The sequence below is a fragment of the Cladosporium halotolerans genome (assembly GCF_011745625.1).
Source record: "Cladosporium halotolerans strain TM138-S3 chromosome Unknown Sca3, whole genome shotgun sequence".
Lineage (NCBI taxonomy): Eukaryota > Fungi > Ascomycota > Dothideomycetes > Cladosporiales > Cladosporiaceae > Cladosporium > Cladosporium halotolerans.
The window spans coordinates 15,083-40,161 of record NW_027191454.1 but is presented as its reverse complement, the minus strand read 5'-3'; the positions used below and the strand labels follow the sequence as shown (position 1 = coordinate 40,161).

Genomic DNA, 25,079 nt, shown 5'->3' with positions numbered 1-25,079 from the left:
ACGGTCAAAACCATGGAAGAATGCTGAACATCACATGCCAATGCAGTCTCGCCGCCTTCCGCAGACGTCAGAGGCGCGAGGGATAGTTGGTGCAACAATAAGGAAGCAGCGCGCATGTGGCACAAACACCTGGCCCGTGCCGCATTCTTGCGTTCACTCTGACGACGACGACGATGCCTTTGCTTTGTTGCCATTTCAGCCCAACAACGCAACAGATGCTATGGTTCGTCACGCCACTGAGCATCAACACTGTCGCATCCAAACCATCCTCTATCCCGTGTAAGTCAAGCTGACGGCAACAGCCCGAAAGACCCCTCGATAGGCCTCACACTCCGCGATCGCAAATATGGCGGACGAATTCCAGCAGATCGAAGCGCCGGTGACATTCAAGGTGAGTCCGTCCTGTCGCCAGCCTGCCGACAGACGCTGATACGCCCACGCTCAGGCAGCTCTCATGTGCGCCTTCGCCGCCTTCGCCGGCATGCTCTTCGGCTACGACTCCGGCTACATCAGTTCCGTACTAGGCATGAGCCAATTCAAGATCGACTACGGCCACCCCGTCGGGCGCGAAGACCAGAACGCCGTGCCTTTGCCCTACAACCCGCGCGTCTTCGTCGACTACTCGACCTGGCAGAAGTCGCTCATCGTCTCCATCCTCAGCGCGGGCACATTCTTCGGCGCGCTGGTCTCCGGCTCGCTGGCCGACCGCTTCGGCCGCCGCTCGACGATCATCATGGGCTGCTTGATCTTCATCGTCGGCGTGATCGTGCAGGTAGCCGCGACGTACGTGGAGGCGCTCGTCGTCGGCCGGCTCGTCGCGGGTTTTGGTGTGGGCTTCGTGTCCGCCATCAACATCCTGTATATGTCGGAGGTCGCGCCGCGCAGGGTGCGTGGCGCGATTGTTTCCTGCTATCAATTCGCTATCACAATCGGCATCATGCTGGCGTCCTGCGTGGGTTATGCTACGCAGGACCGCCAGGATACCGGCGCTTACCGTGTGCCCATTGCGGTGCAGTTTCTCTGGGCGGTGGTTCTGGCTACTGGGTTGCTCATGCTGCCGGAGTCGCCACGCTACTATGTTAAGAAGAACGACCTTGATCGGGCGGCGTCTGCTCTTGCTAGGGTTCGTGGGCAGGCGAAAGATAGCGAACATATTCTCGACGAGCTCGCCGAGATCCAGGCGAATTATGAGTATGAGCTGGACATCGGCGAGGAAGGCTGGAGGGGCTGCTTTGCAGGCGGATGGAAGCGCAACTCCAACCTGCGAAAGATCCTGATTGGAACCATGCTCCAGTTCTGGCAGCAGTGGACTGGTATCAACTTCATCTTCTGTAAGTCATCCTGGAGCCACACGGGAAGGAGGAATGGTAACCAACCTGCGCGCAGACTACAACACGACCTTCTTCCAGACCGTCGGCCTGCAGAATCCCTTCTTGATCTCCATGATCACAACAGTCGTCAACGTCTGCTCCACGCCCATCTCCTTCTACACCATCGAAAAGTTCGGCCGTCGCCCACTGCTCATCTGGGGCGCCGTCGGCATGACCGTCTTCGAGTTCGTCATCGCCATTGTCGGCACGGCATCTGAAGACTCGCGCGCGGCGAGTTACGTGCTGATCGTCTTCGTCTGCCTGTTCATCTTCTTCTTCGCATCGTGAGTATCTGTCGCGACATTCTTTACCTTCATAATTGGCCCTGGCTAACAACCCGCCAGAACTTGGGGCCCCGCCGGCTGGGTCATCATCGGCGAGATCTTCCAGCTGCCCATCCGCTCCAAAGGCGTCGCCATCTCAACCGCAGCAAATTGGTTCTGGAACTGCATCATCGGTACTTGCCATCTCCTCCCTCCCCCAAAACCCTCCTCAACCGAACTAACACCCCCTCCCCTTCCAGGCGTCATAGTCCCCTACATGGTCGACCCAGCCTACGGCAACCTAGGCTCGAAAGTCTTCTTCATCTGGGGCGGGCTGTGCGGGATGAGCGTCTTCTGGGCGTACTTTTTCGTGCCCGAGACGCGCGGCCTGACGCTCGAGCAGGTCGACAAGATGATGGAGGAGGTGACGGCGCGGAAGAGCGCGAGCTGGAAGCCGCACGATAATTTTGGGCAGATTACGGCGCTGAGGAAGAGTGAGCTTGTTGAGCCGGTGGTGGGGGAGAAGGGGGCGGATTGATGGATGGGGACTCGTTTCGCTCTGGGTGGTGAAGTATCCAGGGTGAGGTGAGGTTGGAGTAGATTGCGTGAAGTGTTGTTGCATTGGGCTGGTTTGGCCAACGGCGTTGGGTGTTAGGCGAGGCGGTAGATTTTCCTCGATGTGTGAAGGGAATGGTATCGGGACTTTTCCCTAATCCAGTAACCACATCACACCTCTTAGTGACATGTGCTGCTATGATCGCCTCCATCTATCGATTTTCACATCTTGTGATAGGATGTGTTCTACCCGAAGTGAAGTCTATGCACGCTAGACCGGAAGAGACGATTCAGTCCGCGCTCTGGACTAATATGGCGTGCATTGCGTGGTGGAGAAAAGGCGAACCAAGCATGGATCGCGCAAGAAGAGCGGATGGATCAGCGAGGCTTAGTGCGGTGTTCATGATGGATTGATGGAGTGGAGACCAGATCAATTGATGCGGGTAACAAGGCAGTCATGTAAAAGGGATGGTGATTGCCCGTGGCCCAAAAGGAGGGAGTTTACATTGATGCGTCCAGGGATAGGAGATTGCACTGTGAGAGCAGTAGGGGTCGTGGAGGGATGGATATTGGCGGACAGCTGCATTTTAATCATATCCACAAGGCCGATAATCCTCAAGGATCTCCCTGCCCCACCGTCAATGTGCGCGCCGGCCTGCCGTTGCCGTTGTCCTGCCCCAGTGCGGCTCGAAGCGCCAGCAGGGCCCGCCCGGCGGCCTAGAGCGCCTAAGGTACCTAAGGTAGCCCGGCCTGAGCCTGAGGTGCACCGCGCTACACCATCGCCAGCGCCTGTTGACGATTGCGTGTCCCGGCCTTGCAGAGCGGCCGTCCACCACGCCTGCACACCCACGCCCTCAGGACACCACGCCGCGACAGCGTCTGTCTCAGCTCCCTGTGCGCCGCCGACGACACCTTCACCACCACCACCACTTCACTTCCCTGCTGCCGGCGTCCGCCCCGCCTTCCGCCGCCGCGCTGCGTTGCACCCGTCCGCCGCATCCAGCACCGCCCGCGCCCGCTGCTGCTGCTGCTGCCTCCCTCTCTTGAAACACGAGCTGGCCCTCCCAGCACCGTCGCACCGCCGCCTACGCACATACGCACGCCCGCGCCCGCACAACCCACGCACATCCTGTACGCACACGCCCGACACACCCGCCCGGTCGCGCCGCTGCTCGCCGCTGCGGCCGCCAACCTACGCCCTGCCCACCCTGGCTCACCAACAACCCACCTTCGACCAAGCCTACGCCGGCCAGCCCGCCGCCTCCGCCAAAGGCTCCTGGCTCGCGCGCGTCTCCCACCGGGCGAGCCACATCCCCGCCCGCACCACCGACCTGGGGAAGTCCGCAAACAACGACACTTCGCACACCCTCCCGCTCCGCAGCGCCGGCCTCGCCGCGGTGTCGCATGAGCGCCTGCCGAGCCTGCAGAAGGTCGCGACGGCAGAGTACATCGTCAGCCCGCGCAGCCCGCACAGTCCCTCCAGCCCCGTCGAGAGCGACTTTGCTCCCACGCCCATCGACGCCAGCTTCGGCGAGCGGATCGACCTGCCCGCCGGAGGAGCTGGCCTGCAGCTCGCGAACAGCCGGAGTGGCAAGTCGCTCGCCGGAGAGCAGGCCATGGACCGGTACGGGAGGCCCGTCGTGGGCGAGCACGCGTACGACAGCGACGCGGACGCGGACGACGAGTTCGAGCGCTCGATAATCGCTTCGCCGACGGTGCCGGCGCATTTCGACGACGTGGAGGACGATCGCGGGACGGAGTCTGAGGACGAGCGGGAGTCGGTTGGGGGAGAGGACACGCCTACGACGCAGGGGTGGATGGAGAGAGAGGGGCGCAGCCCGACGGGGAATGTTGCGCAGTGGACTGAGGGGCAAGTTGCAGATTACGTGGCTTCGCTTTCGCCTGCGCTGAAGCAGTACAGTCAGGCATTTGAGGATGAGGGTGTGAACGGCGAGGCGCTGATTGCGCTTCACCATGATGAACTTAGGGAGCTGGGCGTGAGCAGTGTTGGTCACAGGCTCACTATTTTGAAGGCGGTTTATGAGCAAAAGAGGAGGTCAAATGTCAGATTCGAGGAAGACGACTATGTGCCTTTGTGTAGGTGCATGCTGAAGGATGAACATGAGAAAATGATAACTGACTATGGAAACAGCTGCCGAAGGAGACCGAGGAGACCTCTCAGCTACCCAGGACGACATTGCCCGCATCATTGAATCGATCAAACTTCGCGACGAGCGTATCGTAGCCGCGGAGGCAGAATTGCGCGTGCTGAAGCAAGATCTGGATCGCATATCAGAGGAGAACAGGAAGATGCGCGAAGAGGCTCTGCCGATCATGAGGCTCATGAAGGACCAGCGGACACCACTGCCGGACCCTGCAGGTGGCACAATCCCCTCGCCCAAAGACACAGACCCCTCGAAGCTCAGCGAGAACCTTGCATCTGTTAAGGAAAGCAAAGGTAGCTCCCTCAGTCGCAAATTCAGCACGAAGAAGCTCTTCCTGGGCAGCGCTCCGAAACAGCCCTCGCCAACGCATCCTCCTCGATCCTACACACCTCAGCCCCGCGAAGTCCGCGACGATGCCGGCACACACCTCGAAGCCAGCGCAGCCGCGATGGCAGCCAGCAGCCACTTGACCGCAAGCATGACAGCGCAGCAAAGCCCCAATGGCATCCCATACCAATCTCAGCAACTCTCCCCCACAAGCCCAGCATATTCGAACCAGCCATCTTCGGGTGGCTCGTACCACAACGCGCCCGGCTCAGCAGCCGCGCGAAATTTCCCAAGAGAAGTCACACGACACGACCGAGGCGGATACGGCCACTCAGAAGACACCGGCACTGGCCTCAGCCAGCAGTCAGCATGGCCTTCAGCTGCGAGCGACCAGATGTCGCTAAGGCGCGAGGAGAGGGACAGAGCGAGACGGCAGGCGCCGACGCCCAGCCCGCGTGAGGAAGAGGGAGGGCGCGAAAGGGATCGGTATGTGATGTGTTCCCCAAATTAGGATTGTGCCACAAGCTGACAGTGATCACAGCGACAACCCGCAAGTCGAGATCTTCAAGTCCTTCCGCGTAGCCATCAACGACCCCTGCGAGGTCGTGCTCCCCGTCGTAAGTACCTCCCTCCCTCCCTCCTCTTCCAGCACCTGCAGGACAGCCCCGCTAACGACTCCTCCCACCAGGCCCTCAAACGCTACAACATCCACGACGACTGGCGCCAATACGCGCTGTACATCGTTCACGGCGACCAAGAGCGCTGCCTCGGCCTCAAGGAAAAGCCTCTGCTGCTCTTCAAGCAGCTCGACAAGGAGGGCCGCAAGCCCATGTTCATGTTGCGGCGCCACGCGAGCCCACAGGACGGCTGGAGCGGCGCTGCGGGTGGAGGGGGAGGAGGCGGGCTGGAAGCGGCGGGCGTGGGAGGGGGGAGCGCGGTTGGCGCGGGGGGGAAGACGGTGCCGGGGGGTGTGCTATGATTGATTGTTCCTGTGACTGACGCGGGCACTCGATTCTTGGTTCATGGGAAAGCGAGCGAGCGTGGCCATAGCATTTGCTGGATCGATGGATTCGGGAGAACAGGACATGCGTGGGAGATGGAGACGACTTTTTTCTGGCTCGGTTTCGGAAGATGAGAGCCATGCTCCTTCCAGTGGTAGCCCGAGAGATGGGGACGGAATGAAAAGAATTCATCAATTCTGAGCTTCAACTACGCTTTTGCGGAATATCCCACATGACGTCCTCTGAGATTGTCGCTCTTTCCCTAGGGAGCCGAAATGCTCGCCGTGTGACGTGATCATATTTCATTACTCTCCCGGAAAATACTCCATATATACCCGTTTTTTACCAATAACTTTTCCCCACACCCCCTACACACTGATCGTCCTAAACACACCCAGCCCCTTCCCGCCCGTCGCGAGCGCCACGCCCGGAATCTGCGGGTGCCAGTGCGACTCCTTGACCATCTCCATGTAGTGCACGAACAGCAGCTGCGGCGGCACGTCCTTCACGTCCGCGGTGTACTTGCTCTCCTCGTCGTCGAGCTCGACGGCCAGGTCCCACAGCGTCAGCGTGCTGTCGCCCGCGCACACGCTCAGGATGCTGTCGTCCGTCGGGTGCCACTCCAGGCTGGTGATCTGCTCTTTGTGGAAGTTGAAGGCGGCGACGGGCTTTGCGCTGGCCGCGGTGGCGGGGTTCTTCCACGCGCGCAGGTCGTGGATGCTGAAGCTGCCGTCGTCGTGGCCGGAGGCGAGGAGGTGCGGGGTCAGTTTGGACCAGGAGAGGACGTTGACGTCCGTGGAGGAGACTTTGACGGAGAGCGCCGGGGAGCGCGATTTGCTGCGCGCGTCCCAGATTTTGACGGTGCCGTCGGCGGAGGCGGAGGCGAAGACGTTGCGCTCGTTGGGCGACCACTGCAGTTCTTCGACGCTGCTCGTGTGGCCGGTGAAGGGGTTGGTGTCGGTCACGAAGCCGCCGCCTTCGGTCCGTGTCGTCGCGAAGATCTTGCCCGCCGTGTCGCCTGTGAGGAGTTTGCCGTTGGGGACGAGCGGCGACCAGTCGAGCGCGTAGCCTTCGACGCCCTTGTGCGCGCGGATCGTGCTCAGGGGCTTGTTGGCGGCGGGCGGGATGGTGTAGCCGGGGGTGTCGAAAGAGGTGAGGTGGGGCGTTACGTCGTGGATGAGGACCTCGCCGCTCTCTTGCATGGAGGCAGTGAGGGTTGTGGGACGGGCGGAGGAGGAGGCTTGCGGGGTTTGGTGCGCGCGGATGCGGTTGGTGGTCGAGGTGAGGGGAATGGACTTGGTTTCGAGGATCGCGTCATCGTCTTGGTCCTCGTCGTCGTCTTCGTCGTCAGAGTCCTGGTTTTGCGCCTCGTCGTTGCGCGACAGCCCGGAGAGCTTCATGACCATGAGCTGGTTCTCCCTTTCGCGGCCCTGCGCGGCCTGCGTGCCGGCCACTGCGTAGACTGTGGCAGGGTAGCTCTTCCTGTCGTCACCCAGCTGGTCGCGCACGATGTCGAAACTGAGGCAAGGCCACGTCGTCTCCAGAGAGTGCAACATCTCGTATGTGCTGAGATCGGGAGCAAGCGTCTGGTTGGCGTCCAGTTTATGCCTGCCCGGAATGAAAGTCTCCTTGTCCACATCCATAGCATTGCTCTCTGCTTGCTCGGCTTCCCGCTCTTCGTCTGGTCGGCCATCCACACCAGCCTCGAAAATCTCGTCCTCGCTCTCGAACTCATCCTCAAACTCGTCCTCGAAGTCCTCGCCGTCGGCGACGCCCGCGTTCGCGATCGGGCGCTCGCCGGCCTTGAGAGCCTGCGGCGAGGTCTGCTCGTCGTCCTGTGCCGGGCGCTTAGACATGTTGTGTGTACTGTGAGTTTCCTGGGAGTTGGCTCTAGGCTTGGTGACTGGGCTGCGATTCGCCTTCGCAAATTATTTCGGGCGTCAGAACGATAAGATAAGGTCTGCTAGCGCCGAACCCTCTTTGAGAGCTTAATCCCTGTTCCTGCCCCGCTTTCGTCGCGCCACCTGCTTTCTTGACGAAGATGCCCCACTATCAGCGATCCATTGCCGCCGACCGTATTGACAAAATACAAGCAAACACCACGTTACTCGCAATAAGGTAAGGCAGCATCCGATGTCGGACGGCGTGGCCAAAATGGCGAGGGACGACGCTTCTTTGACTGAAGAAGCTGCTCGCAAATCCAAAAAGATCAATCAAGAGATGCTCTAAACGCTTGTCGCAGGCCTCCTCGAGGACCCTGAGGCGGACTTGACGGCACTGGTACCTCCTGAGTATGAACAATATTTCGCGAAGAACGACACGGAAGAGTCTGATGAGAACGAGGTCGCTTGTGAGCTCTCTCAAGCAGCACTTTTAAATCGAAGGACTCTCACGGCGTTGCTATCCGAGTTCGCAAGCTATCCGACACGCGATCTACTTAATCGCTTCCCCGGGTCGTATAGCTTGAAGCGCAACAAGCACTTGGAGGATTTCGTGAAGGCTAAGAAAAGAAGACTCGATCCTGAGGAGTCATCAGAAGAAGACACGGGCCCAGCGGGAGGAACCGAATCAGCTCCCTTCTTCGCAAGGATCGAGGAAACCGACGCGACTTCCTTCGGGATTCTGGCTCCTCTGTCACCTGCTGTGGAAAAATTGCTCAAGCGCGAGCAAGAACACACTGGAGACTCTGTTGAGGCTCTGAAGCAACTGATTAGACACTCGGAATGCCTATGGGTAGGTGGCATGACCACGCGATTCGTGGCGAGGTTGGATGGTGACATGGCCGTCAAAGTCATTCTGGGAGACCAAAGTAATCACCACGCTGCTCTTGAGTTTCTCGCTGTTCACGTGCCCGATATACCTATACCAAGACCTCATGGTCTGATTCAGCTTGGATCAATGTCCCTCCTGTTCACCTCTTATGTGCCAAAGCAGACGTTGGCCAACGCTTGGCCCGTTTTGACCCTTGAGGAAAAGCTCTCATTGACGAATCAGCTCGAATCAATGTTGAAAAAGATACGAAAAATCGACCGACAAGCTCGGCGGCTCGGCCTGCTCAACGGTCAAGGTGTGGTGGGTACACGCGGTTGGCGCGACGAGTTCGGACCAAATGATACCATCCAGACAGTGGCCGAGTTCGAGGAATTCTTCTTCTTCTCATATAAGCCCTGGGTCTCCGGGAACTACATCCGCTTTCTCAAGAGCTTTCTTCCGCCCACTCGATTTGAAGAGACGTGTGTCTTTACACATACTGACTTCAGACCGGCTAATCTCATGGTTGACGTGAGTGCTCAAGGGCACTGGACCGTAACAGGCATCATCGATTGGGAAGATTCCGGGTTTTACCCTGCCTATTGGGAAGCAGTCAAGTCAACCAGGACCTTTCTAGCCAATAATGGCATGGACCGGTATCTTATGCAACCGCCGTCTATCGCGCCGTCGAGATATTGGGAACATTGGCTCGTCGATCGCCTGTGGGAGTCTATGACTGAGGAATTTAGATGGGTTGACCGAGATCCGCGCATACGAAAGGCAGAGGCGCAGAGACAGGCGGAGAAAGAGAGGATATGGCGGCAGGGCGAGAAGGAAATCGAATCGGCCATGAACGAGAAGTGATCATTCTGTGTGCGACATCAAAAATCAGCAAGGCAAAGGTCATAGCCCACTTTGGCACAGCCCATCTTCTACGGAGAAGTATGAGATACTGCTGTTGTGTTCAAATCGATGTAGTTTCTAATGGAACCACGCTGATTAGCGGTCGCATCTCGTAGGCATTCAATAAGGCTGGTGATGATGCGAGTCCATTTACCAAGGTCGCTCCACGTCAGGAATACAAGCCGATGCTGTCAGGCTGAGTCCTTGTGGCTTCATAGTATGATATTCAATTTCCAGGGCGTAGTTATTGGGAGCATTGGGAAGCGATGCACCGCAGCACTAAATGCCACGCTGCAATACGGTAGTCCTAATTATGAACCTGAAAGGAGAAGGGATCATCGAACTTCCCATAGACAGCGCTAGAGAGCTCAAAGCAGATCCTGATCAATACAGTGACTTCATAAAGTGCTATGGCGGAAGAGACTACCATCGAAACTAGACCGAACTTTGGAGAGCGCTTGTTTTGTCAATGAACACACTACCATACAAACCTCTCTCAACCCCCCTGACGAAGGATCCCATGGCAACTTCGAACCATGTTTCTGGGGAGTGCGCATTTAGTACTTCGTTGCAAAGCAACGATGTAGATGGACGATTGATTTGGGCAAATATATTCGAGCCTTGAGAACGGCTTTCAAAGCGATGAGATCGTGCTTGTTTGGAAATGCCATCTCAAGCATCGCCCATACCTCAAACACTCCAGTGTCCATGGGAGCGCAAGCGATCTGTGTGGCCTATTCTATTGGATCTGAGGAGAGATTTCTTGATTTTCAGATGACATGATCAGCTACTTTCTTCAATATCGTCCACACGTCTTACGTGATTGCACTCGAGTCATCAAAATGGCAATAGCCATACCGAAGTAGAGTCTATGAAAGTCACCATCACACCCGAATGTTGGTTGACGGGCAAGTATGATCTCCGGTCAATCACTATAGCTTGTCGCACTCTTCCCATTGAAAGTGAGTCCTTGCCCCAACTCCGCGAAATTACAATGATGTATCGTATTCAGGATCTGTGGGCAGCATCGTCATTCTGCATACGACCCATGTCGCAGCCCGACGGCGGCGGCAACAAGGCACGATGTTGCAAACGGGTGCGTGCGTGTGCCGTGCTTCGGCTACGAGCGCTACGTCACTTACTGCCAGAGCGGAGAGCGGCTTCCTTCCTTGTAGGAGAGTTTGGCGGGGCGAGGCGGCGCGCGGCGCCCGCGCCCTTGCCCAGATGATTTAGACGAAGCATGGCCGGCAGGGAAGACACACGAGAGAGAGCCGGCACGATAGTACACTTCACCTCTCACTCACTTGACTTCACTTCCTCCCATTCCGCCTCTCTTTCCCGCGTCCGTCCGTCCTGTTGCGCCCGAGCGCGTTTGCCTTTTCCATCGCAGCCCGATCTGCCTGCCTCCCCAGCCGCCGCCTCACCCCACTTGCCATTCCCACATGCAGCTGCGTCCGAGACACGCCTGATCTCATCGTTCCAGCCGGCGCTCGTGATCCTCCTCTGACACATCCACAAACCTGCACACTCACCACAACCGCGTTCCCGCCCAGGACTGCCACGCTCATTCAACACTAGCCCCGCCTGGGTCGTAGTTGGCCGCAGCCTTGTAGCCTGCCATGTCTCGACGCTACGCCGACTACGAGGAACGGGATTACGTTCGCTCTCGCTACGACGAGCCTGAGCTGGAGGTCCGCGAGGCCAGGAGGCCTGCTACCGTCTTATCGGATCGTCGCACAGAACGCCCTGCCCGTCAGCCCGACTTTCTACGTGAGGACTACGGCAAGAGTCATGCCGGCCCTCTAGTCGTGAGGGAAGAAAGGAGGGAAGAAGACACATGGCGCCCGCCGGCTCGCCGCCGCAGCAACGAGACCGTTCGCTCCAGGCATCCCGCTGACGTCGAGAGAGAGATTGTCATCCGCGAACGTGAACGCGAGCGCGATCGACGTCCGCCATACCCTACCAGCGAGCGAGGTGGCCGCGATGAGGAGGAGATTGTGTACAGAGAGCGTCCTAGGAGTCAAGCTCCCAGCAGAGCTCCTCAAAGCAAGGAAGAAATCGACATCAGGATCCGCCATGACGACGATCATCGGGTTCGATCTCCGCCGGCCAAAAGCCATTACGCTCGGAGCGAGGCGCCTCCTAGGAGCGAGTACCACGAGAAAGATATTGAAGAGATCCGCTTCAGGAGAGGCGGTGGGGATCGTCCTCCGACTCGGGCTCCAGAGACGGACGAAATCGACATTCGCATTCGCGAGCGAGACCAGCGCGAACGTGAGGAGCTCGACATTCGCATTCGGGAGAAGGAGAAGCGTGAACGCGAGGAAATCGACATCCGTATCCGAGAGTCAGAACGGCCTGCACCTCGTCCTCGCTCACACAGCCGAGGCGTGCTAGTGGGCAAGAAGGAAGAAGAGTGGATTGTGCGTCGTCCACGCTCCCCGAGCCCTCCGCCACCGCCGCGTGATCACGAACGAGAGGAGATTATCATTCGAAGGAGAGAACGATCCCCAACCCCGGAACCACCACGTGAGCCCACTCCTCCACCTGCGCCAGCACCGCCGCCAGAGCCTATTGTTAGACCACCGATCATTCAGGAAGTCATTCATCACCACCGCCATATCGACCATGGGATAGAGCCCGCCCGCGAACCTACACCGCCCCCTCCACAACCCGCACCTCCGAGCCCGCCTCGCGAAGACAATTTGGAGATTGAGATTCACAGATCTGGCACTCGCAACGGAAAGCACTTTGACGAAGACTTGATCATCGAACAAGATCGCCACGAGCGCTCCCGTAGTGCTCGCCGTTCTGAGGCCCCACGTCAGCGATCGAGGAGTGCATCGACTCGTCACTACAGGTCCCCTTCCGCAGGTCCGCCTGCTCGCCGTCGCTATGATGACGATGTCGCGCAAGAGGCCGAATACTACATGCGTCGCGCCGCGTCTCGTGGCTATCCCGGTGAGGCTTACGACGGTGCCACCCGGGATTGGGGCCTGGTCGATGTCCCCCCAGGCACAGAGCGCGTGCGCATGGATGGCAAAGGAGGCGGCAGCCAAGAGATCACATGGCAGCGATACAACGGCGACAGACGCAGCAAGTTCCGGACCGGAGACAGAGTCTACGAAGGCGAGTTTGGCAACCCGCGCTCTCCGCCCCCAGCTCCGCTCCCGCCGCCTCCAGTTGCTCAGCCCAGCCGCGAAGAGGAGATCAGGATTACAGAGACTAGAATCCAGGAGGGCACCCACAAAGGCAAGACAAAGGACAAGATGTGGACCGAAGTCACCAAGGACTTGGTCATTAAGGAGGCCATTGACGAGATGGGCTACGAGTACGAAGAGACGGATGATTTCTTCTACGTCATTGAATATCTACGCTACGTAAGTTGTTGCCTCGCACTTGTACCAGCTAGACCAATTGCTGACACACGCAACAGGAAGATGTCCTACGTCTGGTCGAGCTGACCGAAGACATCCGTCGCGAGCGCCGCGAGCGCATTCGCGAGATCCAGTGGGAGCGCGAGGAGCTTGAGCGTATGCCAAAGATGCTGCCTGCGCCCCCGGTCCCTGCTCCCGCACCGCCGAGGAGCGCTTACGAAGAGCGCATTTACGAGAAAGAGTACTACTACGACACCCAGGGAAGGAGGTATAGACGTTGATTTGCAAGCAATGAATTCAAAACAGCTGTTGCTTGCGCAGCAAGCATTCAAGAGATGAGGAGCGCGCAGGCGAGAACAAGCAAGAAGACTCAACAACCTGAGAAAGGCAGAGTTACAGAATACGGGAACCACGGACGAACGAAATTCTTACGACTTTACGCGACTGACGTTGCATCTCCTTTTTACTTTGTTCTTGGCAGGCCGAGATTGTTGACGACGACTGATGATGGGGAGCAAGAGGTGTCTATACGGCTTTCCCTTTCTCCCGGCTTTTTGGTTGAGGATTCGATAGTGGATATAGACTTGTGGATGAATCCTACGAATTACGTTGAATTGAAAAAGCTTGAAGCTTTGCTGTGATTGCGTGATTCAAACAAATCTTGTTGATTGAATATTGGACGTCGATTCTCTACCTAGCACTCACACGACCGCCATCCTCAGGCAAAGCCCCATCAGCAGTGGGCCGAGCGGGGAGAAAGCACACGCCCGCTAGCGCGCAAGCGGCCGCGCGAACCTCACCTCTTCAAAATTCTGCCGCTGCTCTCCCTCTTCTCTTCCTTTCCCACACTCGCGCCCGCCGGCGGCATGGGAGAGACGCTTTCATTATCGCTCGACGAACCTGCTCACCCGGCGACCCGGGCCTGCTTCACTGCGTGGCCCACCTTTCGTCGCGCGAGTGAGAGCGACAACCCACACGTCCTTGTATCTCCTGCTTGGATTCCTCCATGATGAAGCGGGTCGTTTGTGACGTGACATCTCTTCTTCTGCTGCTTTGATGCACTACTGTGGCTCCTTGACTGCGGTCAGAGGAGCTAAATTCAGCGCTGTCTGAGCTTCGGCGCAAGACTCACGCACGAGTCTCGCGGCGGAGGATAGGCGGCGCTGTTCACTTGGACAAGGTACGTTCTCTACTTTCTCTTTTGCACACTGCAGCATACTTCGACACGACGACACACAGCTCTTCTGATGAAATATTACTTGGATGTAAACTTTACAGTATACTTTTCCGAGATGCGCAAAACCATGCAGATAACTCCTTGTTGCCTTCCTTCTGACCCTCGAGCTACCTTGACTACTTCTTTCCGCTTTGCGGAGCGCTTCACGAAAGTGGGATGAGACAGTTGCTGACTTGCTGTCTAGAATCTAGTACTTATTCCACGACTGCATCGTTGTCGGCCGGTCACCCGCTACCGCGCCGGCCGCGTATAGCATATCTCGTAGACGTCTGCAATAGCTGGAATGGATCACTAGGATGTACATGGCTCGGGTCAAGCGTTGCTGTCGCTTCACCGCAATACTGGGTGGAAGCTTGATCGCTCTGAGCTGGCGAAGGTTTTCATAGAGTCTTCTCCAATACAATGTTCGCCCTGGCAGTCTATACTTGCATCCCAAATTGTGTCACCATTTTTCGCTGAAACCCATCCCTTCTGCAGGGGCCACTGTTTCTGTCATCTCACGCTCTGCGGTGTTCTGCTAATTGTAGAAGAGAAAAGGATCCAATTTCGGCATAACAGTATATCCATGCCAAAGTCACATGCCTCCAGAAGTGAGGGTTGCTACTATTGGCACACGTATAGCCAACGCTTGCCTCTTGCATATAGTCTCCAATCACCTCAATCATCCGCCACACTAGCATCATCCACAAAACTCCCATCCTGGCTCTCCGTCCTCTCCAACTCATGCCCCAGCGCATTCGACGAAGCCATACTAGCCGTGCTCCCCACCCTCGTAAGCTTCTGCCTCTTCTTCACATGCACCTCATCCTCATCCTCATCCAAATCCTCCCTGTCCCTCTTCCCATCCCCTCCCCCCGAAGGCGCCGGACTCGCCCTCGACCCGCCCCCACCAGGCGTCTTCTTATTCCCGCCCCCAACCTTCGGCAGCTTCCCATTCACCGCGCCCCCCTTCTCCCCCATCTTCTTAATCTTCTTATCCAGCCCCTTCTTCAACAACTTCTTCCTCACGCCCCCACTCTCCTTCACCGACGCCGCATCGTCCTCATCGTCCTCCTCCCTCTCCTGGCTCGGATTTGGCGTCCCGCCCCTGCTCCCCCCGGGCGTACTCCCGTTCATGCGCGCCAGCGCATTCCGGCTCGCCGCCCGCCCGCTCAGCCCCATGCACTGCTCCAGGTGCTTCGCGAAGCGCGTGATGAGCAGGCTGCGCTTGCACGACGGGCACGTGTGCCACGGCACGTACTCGCCCTTCTTCAGCTTCTCGTCGATCTTGCTCGCTTTCTTCTCGCCCTTCTCCAGCGGGCGGTTGCTGGTCGTGTCGTCGTTTGCACCGGGAGAAGGCGGCGCGGTGCCGCCGTTCGCGTCCTCGGAGGCCGGCGTCGCGGTGTCGTCTTTCTTGCCGCCGCCGCCGCCGGTTTTGGCGGCGGCTTCGCGCTCCTTTTTCGTCGGCGGCCGGCCCGTCACGTCGCTGCGCGGGAACGGGTTGTCGTAGATGTCGTGGCCCGCGCGGCGGGACCAGGGCTTGCGCTCGCAGTATTGGGTTGAGGAGGGGGGTTCGGCGGGCGCGCCGCGGACTTTGGGCGCGAGCGGCGGGTCGAGCAGGCGCGGCAGCTTGCAGGCGTCGCAGTGCGGGAGCTTGTCGGTCGGGTCGAGGCTGGCGAGCAGGAGCTTGTGCTCGCGGTGGCGGGTGATGACGAGGTCGTGGATGATGTTGTGCAGGGCGTCGTCGAAGAGGCGCTGGGCGATTTGCGCGAGGGTGGGTTGCGGGTCGGGGGAGGTCATGGTGGTGTTTTTTGGGGGTGGTTTGGGCGGCTGGAGGCGCCGGTGGGCCTGGGGAGGGGTGGGTGTTTGTTGGTCGGTTGTGGGAGGAGGTCGCGACGGTCGCGCGAATGCAGAAAGTGAGAGAGGGAGGGTCGAGCTTTGGAGATCGGCCGCGGTCTTGCTATGCCTGCGCGCGCGCGCTCTCCACAGCTCGTCTGGGGAAGCGGAGCGGAGCTCTTCTCCGCCAACGGTGCAAGTGCAACTGCTGCTGCAGGCCTAGGTATTACTGTATTCTGATTATACCAGGTGGGGCCGGAATCGCTTGAACAAGTGCTACGTCCAGAATGGCGAACCTGAGTGTGTGTGCGTTTGTGATGGCAAGCAAATGGAGATGCGAAGGGAGCACAGCAGGGATCTCAACCTACAGAGAGGCGTTCACTCGGGATGCAACGGCCCGCAGAGCCTCGCGAGTTCACGATACTTAGGTACGTTCTCGCCGACGCTCACGTGTCTATACAACCGTAATAAAACCGAAGGATTCAGTTGAACAGGTACATCAAGATAAATTGAATTACATGTCAGAAACTGGCCGCGACTCTATAGACAACTTCTGCCTCTCAAGGGCAGTCTGCCATCTCTTCCGTACGCCTGCTCTTCGTACACGAGCGCTACAGGCCTGTTGAACCACGATGTTGTACACATGTGGTAAGTAGAAGAAAATCGAAGAGAATACCCAAACTCCGCCCGGGAGGGGGCTGACTAAGCCACCATCCACCTGTATCAATGTTAGCAAATTCCAGAAAGCCCGGAGGTTCAAGAAGCAACATACCAAGCACCACCCAGCACAAAAACAACCACCAGCGCAGTCAGAATACCCGCGCCAGCCCTATCACCAGTCGTGATCGGGTTCGAAGCCCCAGCACGACCACCTCCACCGCCACCGGAGTTCTCAGCTCCCGTGCCAGCAGCCGGGTTACCCCTCGACGTGCCACCCGTGCTGTTCGATAGCGGGCCCGGCACAAGATCTCCAAGGTTGCTCTGGAACACCTCGAGCGCATTCATCTGCTGCCCAACGCCGTACGTGCCGTCCCACGCGCCCTCGTACCACCTGGTACCACACGTGACGCCCGTCTCGCCGCCGGAGCACTGCTTCGCGGCCGCGACTGCCGACGCGCGCAGGCGCTCGTAGATGCTGTCGTGCGTGAAGGGGGCGACTTTGGCGGTGCCCGCCATCCAGCGCGCGAGGTAGGCCTTGAAGGACTGCTGGTCGACGTTGCAGTTCATGCGGGGCTCGCAGGCGATCTCGAACATGATGTTGGTGTTCTCGTAGAAGAAGAAGCGGGCGCCGTCGAGCAGGCCTTGCACGTGCGTGCGCCAGTATTCTTGCGTTTGGCCTTCGGTCTGGTGGGTTTTGTTAGGATTGCTGGTCGATGGTGTGCGTGTTTGTGTGTGTACGTACCTTGTTGAACAGCATGGCTGCGCCGAGCATGTATACACCTGTGTTGTAGGACCACTGGATGTGGTTCAGATCCGAACAGTTGATTGCAGAGTCCGTTCCGTCGAAGACCTGGTAAGCGTTGCTGATCAGGCCGACCTGTTGAGACCATTCGAACGTCTTCGTAGCCCATTCGGCGTACGTCTCGTTGCCGGTGTAAGCGTAAAGGCGTGCCGCGATGTTGAAGAAAGACCCCTGCGTAATCGAGTTCTTATAGTCGTAACCGTTGTTGAAGGGGAAGATCTGCCAACGCAGACCACCCGCGCAAGTCTCGTTGTCCCAGCGCTCCGCCTGACGGTTGAAGACGGCCTGCGCGAGAGCAAGCCAACCGGGCTGGTCATCCGGAGGGTCCGGGTATCCTACTTCGGCTGCTGTCATGGCTGCCATTCCCCAGAAAGCCTGATCGTCGTTACCCAGGGATTTGGTCTGATTCTCAGGCTCGTAGTCCATATGGGCGCCACGCTGGTGGAGCATGGCCTGCGTGGTAATCTCGTTGTATTCAGAGTTGCCGGTGTAGTACCAGTAGTCGATCAGAGAGCTGAACATGGCTCCTGCTTCCCACCAGTAGTAAGGGTCTCCGAGCAGACCGGGGATACCGTTCGACTCGTTTCCGTAGTAGTAAGAGACCATCTCAAAGGCGACGGTGCTTGCGGCTTGCTTGATCGATTCTGCAGGCATCTGTTAGTTCAAGCGGGGCATGAAACGAAGGCAGAGCGACATGCCGTTGTCGTCGATGTTCAGCTCGAGCGCGCCAGCCAGGCGAGCAGCGAGCAGCGCTCCGCACGCTGAGGTTGCCGACCACAGCTTCATGGTGGCAGGAGTTCCTCGAAAGTGTATTCGTTTCTGCTAGTGTTCACTCCCAAATCTCTTAGAGAATGTGTCTATCGATTCCACCTCGCGGGAAGAGTGAAAGACTCCAGTATTCAGCCCGCGTATGCTCGTATCCAACAATGCTGACACTGCCTCGTCGCGGCGCGGCGGCAAGACAGTGGTGACCGTATCGCTCCTTGGCAGGAGGAAGGGGGAGGGGGTTTCCGGAAAGACTGGGCTCGGTTGCAACCCCTCTCTTGACAGAGTATCCAGGCTCGATGTAGCGACCGTCGTGCAAGACAAACGAGCGAAGCAGTGGTATGGCGGATCACGGAGGGGTGTATGTGAAGAAGCCGCGTCGGCCGCCAGGCGACGGCGGTGTTGGTGACGACCTGACCCAGATCTCTGCCATTGCCAAGGGTTGGCGCCGCGCCCAGTACGCGTTAAACGGCCGGACTCTGAGGCAAGCTGGGGTTGCGACGGGCCAAGCTTGAGGCTTGGGCCTTGGCCTTGATGGTTGGATCGGGCTTGCCGGATTTGGGCGCGCGAGGCTGAGGGGAACGCGGGCGCAGCCGTTGAAAGGGTCTCGTCGCTCCTCGGTGGTCCGGCTCCAGCCAGCCAGCTGATGATGATCCTCCACAACTGTCTCCGTTTCCCCATGCGTTGCCGTCCACGTGGTTGTTGCTATGTTGGTCTGCAGTGTTTGTTTGGTTGTATTATTGCTGCTTGTATGACCAAATGACTTGTGTATGACCGCATTTGAAGTCGGCCGATCTGCCTAGAGAGTACTTCCGTCCCGGTTTGTTGCTCTTACGCTGGTCATAACAATCATCATTATTGCAGACTACCTGCTGTGAGATCTTCCATCCATACTTCATTCCTTCGAGGATTGTTTCGATGTCGCAGTCTCCCAATTTCATCTCATTCTCACATCCTTCTGCCATGACACGACGTCCATCCCTTCTCCATTCCGACCCCCAGACTTACGCAGCCGTATGCGCAGCAGCGTACATAGCCATAGCCGCCGGGTTGCGCGTCTGCATGAACACGGTACCCGGGCCCGTGAACTTGCACACCAAGCCTTCGCTCGCAGCGATATTGCTGATTATGCCACCCGACGCGATGCGCTCCATGATGTACTTGCAATTCCACGCGACGAGGTGGTTGTTGTCGATTATGTACTTTTCGCCTTCGCGGAGCTGCCGGGTCGGGGGGTCAGCATTCAGTCAACTTGCCTTCATAGTATCAACGTGGCCGAACTCACATCTTTGCGGATGATGGCGCCCAAGCTCTGGATCCAGAGAATGCCCGTGCCGCTGAACTTGCAGACGAAGAATCCCTCGCCGGAGAACATCGCCTTGCTGAAGCCCTGCGCCTTGTAGTCCTTCACGACACCAGTCGTGCACGCCAGGAACGCATCCTTGCTCGCGCTCCAAGTCTCCTTCCCCGTGAGACGGATATTAGTGATATCGCCAAACGACGCCGGGGCAAGCAGCAGCTCTCCCGGACCCGTGAAAGTCGACGTCGACATCTCGCCGCCCGTCACGAACTTCTTCACGCTGAACTTGACCGCGCCCTTGAGCGTCATCGTGGGCGACATGGCGATCATGGCGCCGGGCTTGGCCTCCAGCGGGCAGCCGACGGCGAGCTGGATCGTGACGATGGAGTTGCTGTCGCGGTGGCTGATGCGGTAGCTGCCGCCGTTGAAGGTGCCCACGTCGTCGACCGTGGCGCTGGCGCCGGTGAAGTGGCCTTGCGGCGGGGCGCCGCCCGGCATGGTCGATTGTCGGCTGGTGTTGTAGGGGCGTTCGGGCTCTTGGGCTTTTTCCTGCGGGTATGGTTCTGAGGCTGGGCCGGGATAGTATGGGAGCTTTTGCTCGGTGGGTTTTTCGATTGGGCTGACGGCGGCATGGTTGCCTACGTTGCCGTCCGGGAGCGGAGGGGATACTGGGGGAGGCGGTGCGAATTGTGGAGGAGGTGCATAATGTTCTTGGGCGTGCGGTTGCAATTGTTGCTGGCCGGGTGGAGGATAATAATTTTGCTGGGATCCTAAGGGCGGCGGCGCATATTGGTGTTGCTCTGAAAATGTCAGCGAGGCAAATTGCTATGCCTCAATCGCCTTGAAATACCTTGGGTAGGTGGAGGCGCTGGATGTTTTGTAAGTCACTGTAGGAATCATGGGCATGCCATCTTTTCTCACGTACGCGGGAAGTATTGCTGATTTGAAGCCATCGCTTCTACGGTTGTGCTCTGGGATAATTGTGGGGATCCACTAGGTAGTTTGTCCAATACTTGAACACGACTTGGAGGAGCTCGCTGGCAAACGTGAGACAGGAAGGAAAGAGGAACGGAAGCGTGAGAGAAAATCGACACGCTCAAGATGGCAGCCAACATGCCATTGTACCTACGCGTGAGCTAGACCGCGCCTGATTGGCGCGTTGCATGGCCGCCTGCGTGCTACAGCTCGTTGGAAGGCGCCATTGGACGGAGGGCGGCGGCTGTGGAATCAGCTGACGCCCGCTGGGCGCGTATTTGCATGGCAGGCCCCATCAGAAATCACCTCAGTTTCAGCCGCAGAGATAGATGTCCGCCGATAGAGCATCATCATGCTCGATAAACCCCCGCCCGAAAAGTGAAGTCGCCGGCACCAGGTGGCGCGAGTAGAGTGATGGTCAAAGGGCCGAGACTCTCGCTCCTGGTGGAGGTCGCAGACTACTGCTACCCTCGGCTGAAGAGCACGCATGTAACGGATGCAGCCCGGATGCCATGCTGTCGTCTCACTCGGGGCCATGTCGTCCGGTTGGTGGCAGCATGCGCAGGAGTCCAGTCATCATGCCATGACTGTGGCACGCGCGTGCGACTGTCGATCGAAGATGGTGTGCGCTCCGAGAGAGTTCCAGGCGAGAAGCACAGTAGGCTGAGAATGTTGGTGCCCCGCGATGGCTGCAGGCGGCGTGTTCAGCAGTGTGGAGATCGGCGCGGATTGCTCAGCCCAGCAAAGCTGGAAAGCTTGAAGGCCGGTGCGGCGATGGGATGTTTCTCCAATTGAACGGCCCACTTCGCAGACAGCGGTAAAAGTGGCCTCACGAAGCAGGACGAACTCCACAACTCGCTCAGCTCACACGATGTAGACAGTGAAGGCGTTAATATGAGCCCATCTACTCCTCCCCACACCGGTCCAACCTGGGACGCGGTGCGAGACCGAGTCACGGCCCGTGGGCGCAGCCTTGCGCTATCCCGTTTTGAAACACCGCAGTCGTCGGTGACTGGAAGGATTTCCTGACGCGCGATGAGCCATAAGCACTCCGTTGCGCCCGCCATTGGGTTTTGCGGAGTCTCCTTTCTTTCCTACCTACTTCTTAGCTACTCTTCGACATCAACGCATTGGCAGCCTCCAGCAGCCTCGCGACAGCGCGACGACGGCGACCCTCCCCATCAAGGCACCGCCTTGCCCAAGTCTCGCTTACCTAACCCGATCGTCGAACGCCGCCTCTTGCTGCCGTGCAGCCTGTAGCCTATCCGAGCAGACGGATTCCTATCGACTCTTCAATCATATCACCACTTCACCCGCCTCATCCCGACATTTTCGTTTCAATGGCAATGCCCCATAACATCGACGCCTCGCCGGCCCCAACCTACATCATCTACCGCGACGTCCCGCAAGGCGAGCTTTACGATCCGACCGCTCCCCTCGCCTTCTTCCCACCCAAGGACTCCGATGAACTCTTCGACGCTTTGAGAGCCAAGTACCCTCATCTGAAGTCGCATTCGGAGCGCATGCGCGATGCCACCATCGAATTCCTCCTGGAAGAGCGCCAAGCCGAGTCCATGTCGGCCACAGTCTCGCCCGCCATGCCCTCGCTATACGAATCCGTGACTGATCAGTCCCCCTGGCAACAGTCGTGGCCTTCTGCCTCCATGACTACCTTGAGCAGCCCAGACATGACCAACTTCGCGACTCCAGCTCTCGAAAGCTCTCCCAAGCAGGTCCCGCCGATGACACGACAACAATCGACAGCAGGTTCCAGCTCGAGCCAGACTCCTGCCATTGACCAAATGACCAGCGTCTTCAGCCTTTCATCAGTTGAGCAGCCGAAACAGCGGGTCAGGCGGAAGATGACTGAAGCCGAGAAGGTCGAGTACCGGAAACGCCGGATTGTAAAGGCCTGCGACAAGTGCTCAAAACGGAAGCGCAAGGTATGCTTGTCAGTCCATATTTCGAGGGCCCATGCTAACCATTTTCCAGTGCATCCACAACCAGCCGGAAATGGAGAACCTGAAGGCAGGCAACGACAGCTCAGAGCATAAGGTCGCTAAGCCTCGGTATGTTGGAATCAGGGATTGCAGCCTGCAATGCATCCTGTGCTAACTTTTGAACCAAGGACAAAATTGACCAAGCCAACACATCACGTCAAGCCGGCATTCTCGTCGTTCGATTCACAGGCCACGACTCTGAGCGATCTGTTCACTGCAGACGAGCTCACCGGAGGTTACGAAGATTTCACGCTGATGATGGACGAGCCGACACTCGACTTCGGCTTCGAGGATTTCACCTCGTTCGATCAACCACAGTTCTTCGATCAACAACAGCTGTTTGTACCCGAGAACAACTTCCGACAGTGTACTCAGCAGCACTTTAACATTGGCGCAACCTCTGCCTCGCCACTAGGGACATCACAAGACTGGAATCTGTTCGATCACACTGACGCAGACAACCTCTCCGGTCACACTCAGAGTTTCGAGGCGAGCGATAGTGGCCTTGGACTAAGGGTCCCTCACAGCTCACAACTACTCGGCAGTCCTCAGTCTCCTCGTCGCTGTGACCCCGCTCACACACGACCAGATTCTGTTCGGGCAATCCACGGAAACACCTATACCACTTGGCAAACGGAATCGCTGGAAGAGTCCTTCTCGCTGGAAGCTAGCTGTCCACAGGACGGACTAGGTGCACTCCGACAATCGACGCGTTCATCCGAGGGTCGCCTGTCGACATTCGTGCTTGATAGCGGATTCGAGGAAGAGAGCCCTGGCAAGAACAGCGAAAATGCGCCCTCGCTACTTCGCCGTGGCAATAGCCATGGAACACTGGCAACTCCGGCCGCCACGGGCCTGACCACGTCAGCAAGTGGTGTCAATGCTACGCAGTCAACCGCGCCCCGTAGGCGGCACCGCCTGCGTAGTGGCGGAACTGCGGGCGCCGCGCCACAGAGCGAGTTGTCGTCTACCTCCGCGATTAGCTCCAGCAGCTTCTCTAGACCTGAGAATGCTACGGCTCTTGAAGGAAGGCCAATTGCTTCGGATGTACAGCCTGCCCTCCGTCGCACTCCACAAAATGGGCTCAATGCTAGCGACTCCATGCCGGCAAGCTCAATTCTACAATCGCGCAGCCGCGCAACACAAGAGGTCCGCGTGCCTGCTACGCAACAGCAGTCCCGCGTTCCACTTGCTGGGCTAAATCCCAGCGAATCGACGCCAGCAAGCTCAACTCTACAATCGCGCAGCCGCGCAACCCAGGAGACCAGCGCACCTGCCACGCCACAGCAGTCGCGCGTTCCGAGCAAGTCGTCTTCGGCGCTGCTCGCTCGACCGTCACCGTTCGACGAGAATGCCAACTCGCCCGCTCGCTCGACCGAGCTCTTCCGCCTAAAGAACCGCATCCCCGCGTCCCTCGAGATCCTCTGCACGCCGTCCTCCCTCCACACCCCCACGACCGCTGGACTGGCCACTCAAGCCAACGGCGGTGCTGAGCCCTCTGTACAAGTCTCTCGTGGACAAGGAACTAGAGCCCAGACCCAGTTGGTCTCCGCTACCCAACTGACGACAACCCCGAGCGCGTCCACCGAAGCCAGCGATCTTCGCAAGACCTTCACGGAGAGTGACACGAGGCGCTACAAGGACCACCACGGTAGAACGGTCGTCGCCAATGTCGCGCCCACACAAACTTCATGGACTTCGGTGCTCTTCGGCATCGTTGGCATCGTCCTCGCCATCGCTATTCTGGCCACCGGGTTCGCTTCGGTTTCCGGCTTGACCACCACCACGACCAGCATGCTCGTGCTCGCTCTGCTCATACCAGATTCGGGGCTGGGCAAAGCATATTCGTCCGCGCCTTGTCTCTCATCGCCGTCGCGCTTCTTCGACCGCGACGCGCTGTCTACGTCTTTCTTCTCTGCGCTTGTTCACGCGGGCGGCGATTGCATCTAAAGAGCAGCAAAATACCTTCGTGCTTTATTTGCTGCGTTCGAGCAATGATGTGCAGCAGACGGGGAAACGTATTGGCTTTTGTGTTTTCTAAAGGGAATTGGTTCAGAGAATGACTGTCTTCTCTTGGACGCGATTCAGTAGCATATGCAGGTTTCGAACAGTACAATGCAAATGCAGCATAATGTTCCCGTCAATCAATTTTTCGAGTGATACAGAGCAGAGTTGACCTGCTTTTGACCTGTTCAATTTCGTGATCATAAGTTCCGCTCTTCCTCAGATGAATTCAGGCACGTACTGGAGAGATGTTCGATCACCACAGCTGTCCATCGACGTCTTTCCGAGAATCTCTCCTTCCATATATGAGATAGCCCTCTCGATCGCGCAACTTGTCAGTAACATCCAGCTGCCGCGATGGAACACTGCCTCGGACCTTCCTGTGTCTGCGTCAATACTACCGCAGCGTGATCTCATGTCTCCCCGGTATCGCTGTACCTGTACCTATAGTTCAAGAGGATGATCCAAATTGACCGTTCTTCGCGCCTCCCCTACCGTGGTTCCATCAGTACCGCCGCAACGGTATCTTGCTCCTCCAATCTCACAGTCAAGCTCGATTAAACTTGGAAAGAAGCGTCACCTAAATCGACTGTTCACGCCTTCTCTCCTTGTCGTAAGTCGCTGCCCATTTCCCTATACGTCTGCGTCGCCCTCTCTCTCTCTCTTGATCAAGTCTCGGCTCCCAACACCGGGCGTCACCCCAGGCAGACTTTACGAGCATACCTGTACCCGTCCGAGTCTTTCTCCGCTGATTGGCGGGTCCATGCATGCCCGGCGGCCCAGCATTCACAGTTTGAGGGTCCCCGATC

The 25,079-nt window shown here is 58.0% G+C and overlaps 8 protein-coding genes across 8 annotated transcripts; 4 read left to right on the top strand and 4 right to left on the bottom strand.

The window, feature by feature from the left end:
* Positions 1-346: 346 nt before the first annotated feature.
* WHR41_00991 (uncharacterized protein) lies at positions 347-5,659 on the top strand (the record flags this gene model as incomplete). The annotated part of the gene is made up of 9 exons (XM_069369597.1): positions 347-391; positions 446-1,331; positions 1,387-1,654; positions 1,715-1,827; positions 1,894-2,127; positions 3,428-4,285; positions 4,341-5,166; positions 5,222-5,297; positions 5,369-5,659. The coding sequence occupies 9 exons, from the start codon at positions 347-349 to the stop codon at positions 5,657-5,659; spliced, it is 3,597 nt and encodes a 1,198-aa protein (XP_069233032.1).
* A 390-nt stretch (positions 5,660-6,049) lies between these two features.
* WHR41_00990 (uncharacterized protein) lies at positions 6,050-7,537 on the bottom strand (the record flags this gene model as incomplete). The annotated part of the gene is made up of 1 exon (XM_069369596.1): positions 6,050-7,537. The coding sequence occupies one exon, from the start codon at positions 7,535-7,537 to the stop codon at positions 6,050-6,052; it is 1,488 nt and encodes a 495-aa protein (XP_069233031.1).
* Positions 7,538-7,722: 185 nt separating this feature from the next.
* Positions 7,723-9,296, top strand: WHR41_00989 (uncharacterized protein; the record flags this gene model as incomplete). The annotated part of the gene is made up of 2 exons (XM_069369595.1): positions 7,723-7,756; positions 7,924-9,296. The coding sequence occupies 2 exons, from the start codon at positions 7,723-7,725 to the stop codon at positions 9,294-9,296; spliced, it is 1,407 nt and encodes a 468-aa protein (XP_069233270.1).
* A 1,322-nt stretch (positions 9,297-10,618) lies between these two features.
* WHR41_00988 (uncharacterized protein) lies at positions 10,619-13,334 on the top strand. The gene is made up of 2 exons (XM_069369594.1): positions 10,619-12,715; positions 12,772-13,334. Exons 1-2 carry the CDS (start codon positions 10,955-10,957, stop codon positions 12,991-12,993), a joined length of 1,983 nt encoding a protein of 660 aa, XP_069233271.1. The 5' UTR covers positions 10,619-10,954; the 3' UTR covers positions 12,994-13,334.
* Positions 13,335-14,606: 1,272 nt separating this feature from the next.
* WHR41_00987 (uncharacterized protein) lies at positions 14,607-15,728 on the bottom strand (the record flags this gene model as incomplete). Its single annotated transcript, XM_069369593.1, has 1 exon — positions 14,607-15,728. One exon carries the CDS (start codon positions 15,726-15,728, stop codon positions 14,607-14,609), a length of 1,122 nt encoding a protein of 373 aa, XP_069233272.1.
* Positions 15,729-16,466: 738 nt separating this feature from the next.
* WHR41_00986 (uncharacterized protein) lies at positions 16,467-18,012 on the bottom strand (the record flags this gene model as incomplete). The annotated part of the gene is made up of 4 exons (XM_069369592.1): positions 16,467-16,482; positions 16,537-17,108; positions 17,167-17,870; positions 17,925-18,012. 4 exons carry the CDS (start codon positions 18,010-18,012, stop codon positions 16,467-16,469), a joined length of 1,380 nt encoding a protein of 459 aa, XP_069233273.1.
* Positions 18,013-18,812: 800 nt separating this feature from the next.
* On the bottom strand, positions 18,813-21,180 carry WHR41_00985 (uncharacterized protein). The gene is made up of 4 exons (XM_069369591.1): positions 20,217-21,180; positions 20,142-20,159; positions 19,277-20,091; positions 18,813-19,211 (listed from the first exon to the last, which is right to left on the bottom strand). Exons 1-4 carry the CDS (start codon positions 20,404-20,406, stop codon positions 18,996-18,998), a joined length of 1,239 nt encoding a protein of 412 aa, XP_069233274.1. The 5' UTR covers positions 20,407-21,180; the 3' UTR covers positions 18,813-18,995.
* Positions 21,181-21,345: 165 nt separating this feature from the next.
* On the top strand, positions 21,346-24,414 carry WHR41_00984 (uncharacterized protein). The gene is made up of 3 exons (XM_069369590.1): positions 21,346-22,209; positions 22,259-22,335; positions 22,395-24,414. Exons 1-3 carry the CDS (start codon positions 21,607-21,609, stop codon positions 24,214-24,216), a joined length of 2,502 nt encoding a protein of 833 aa, XP_069233275.1. The 5' UTR covers positions 21,346-21,606; the 3' UTR covers positions 24,217-24,414.
* Positions 24,415-25,079: the final 665 nt, after the last annotated feature.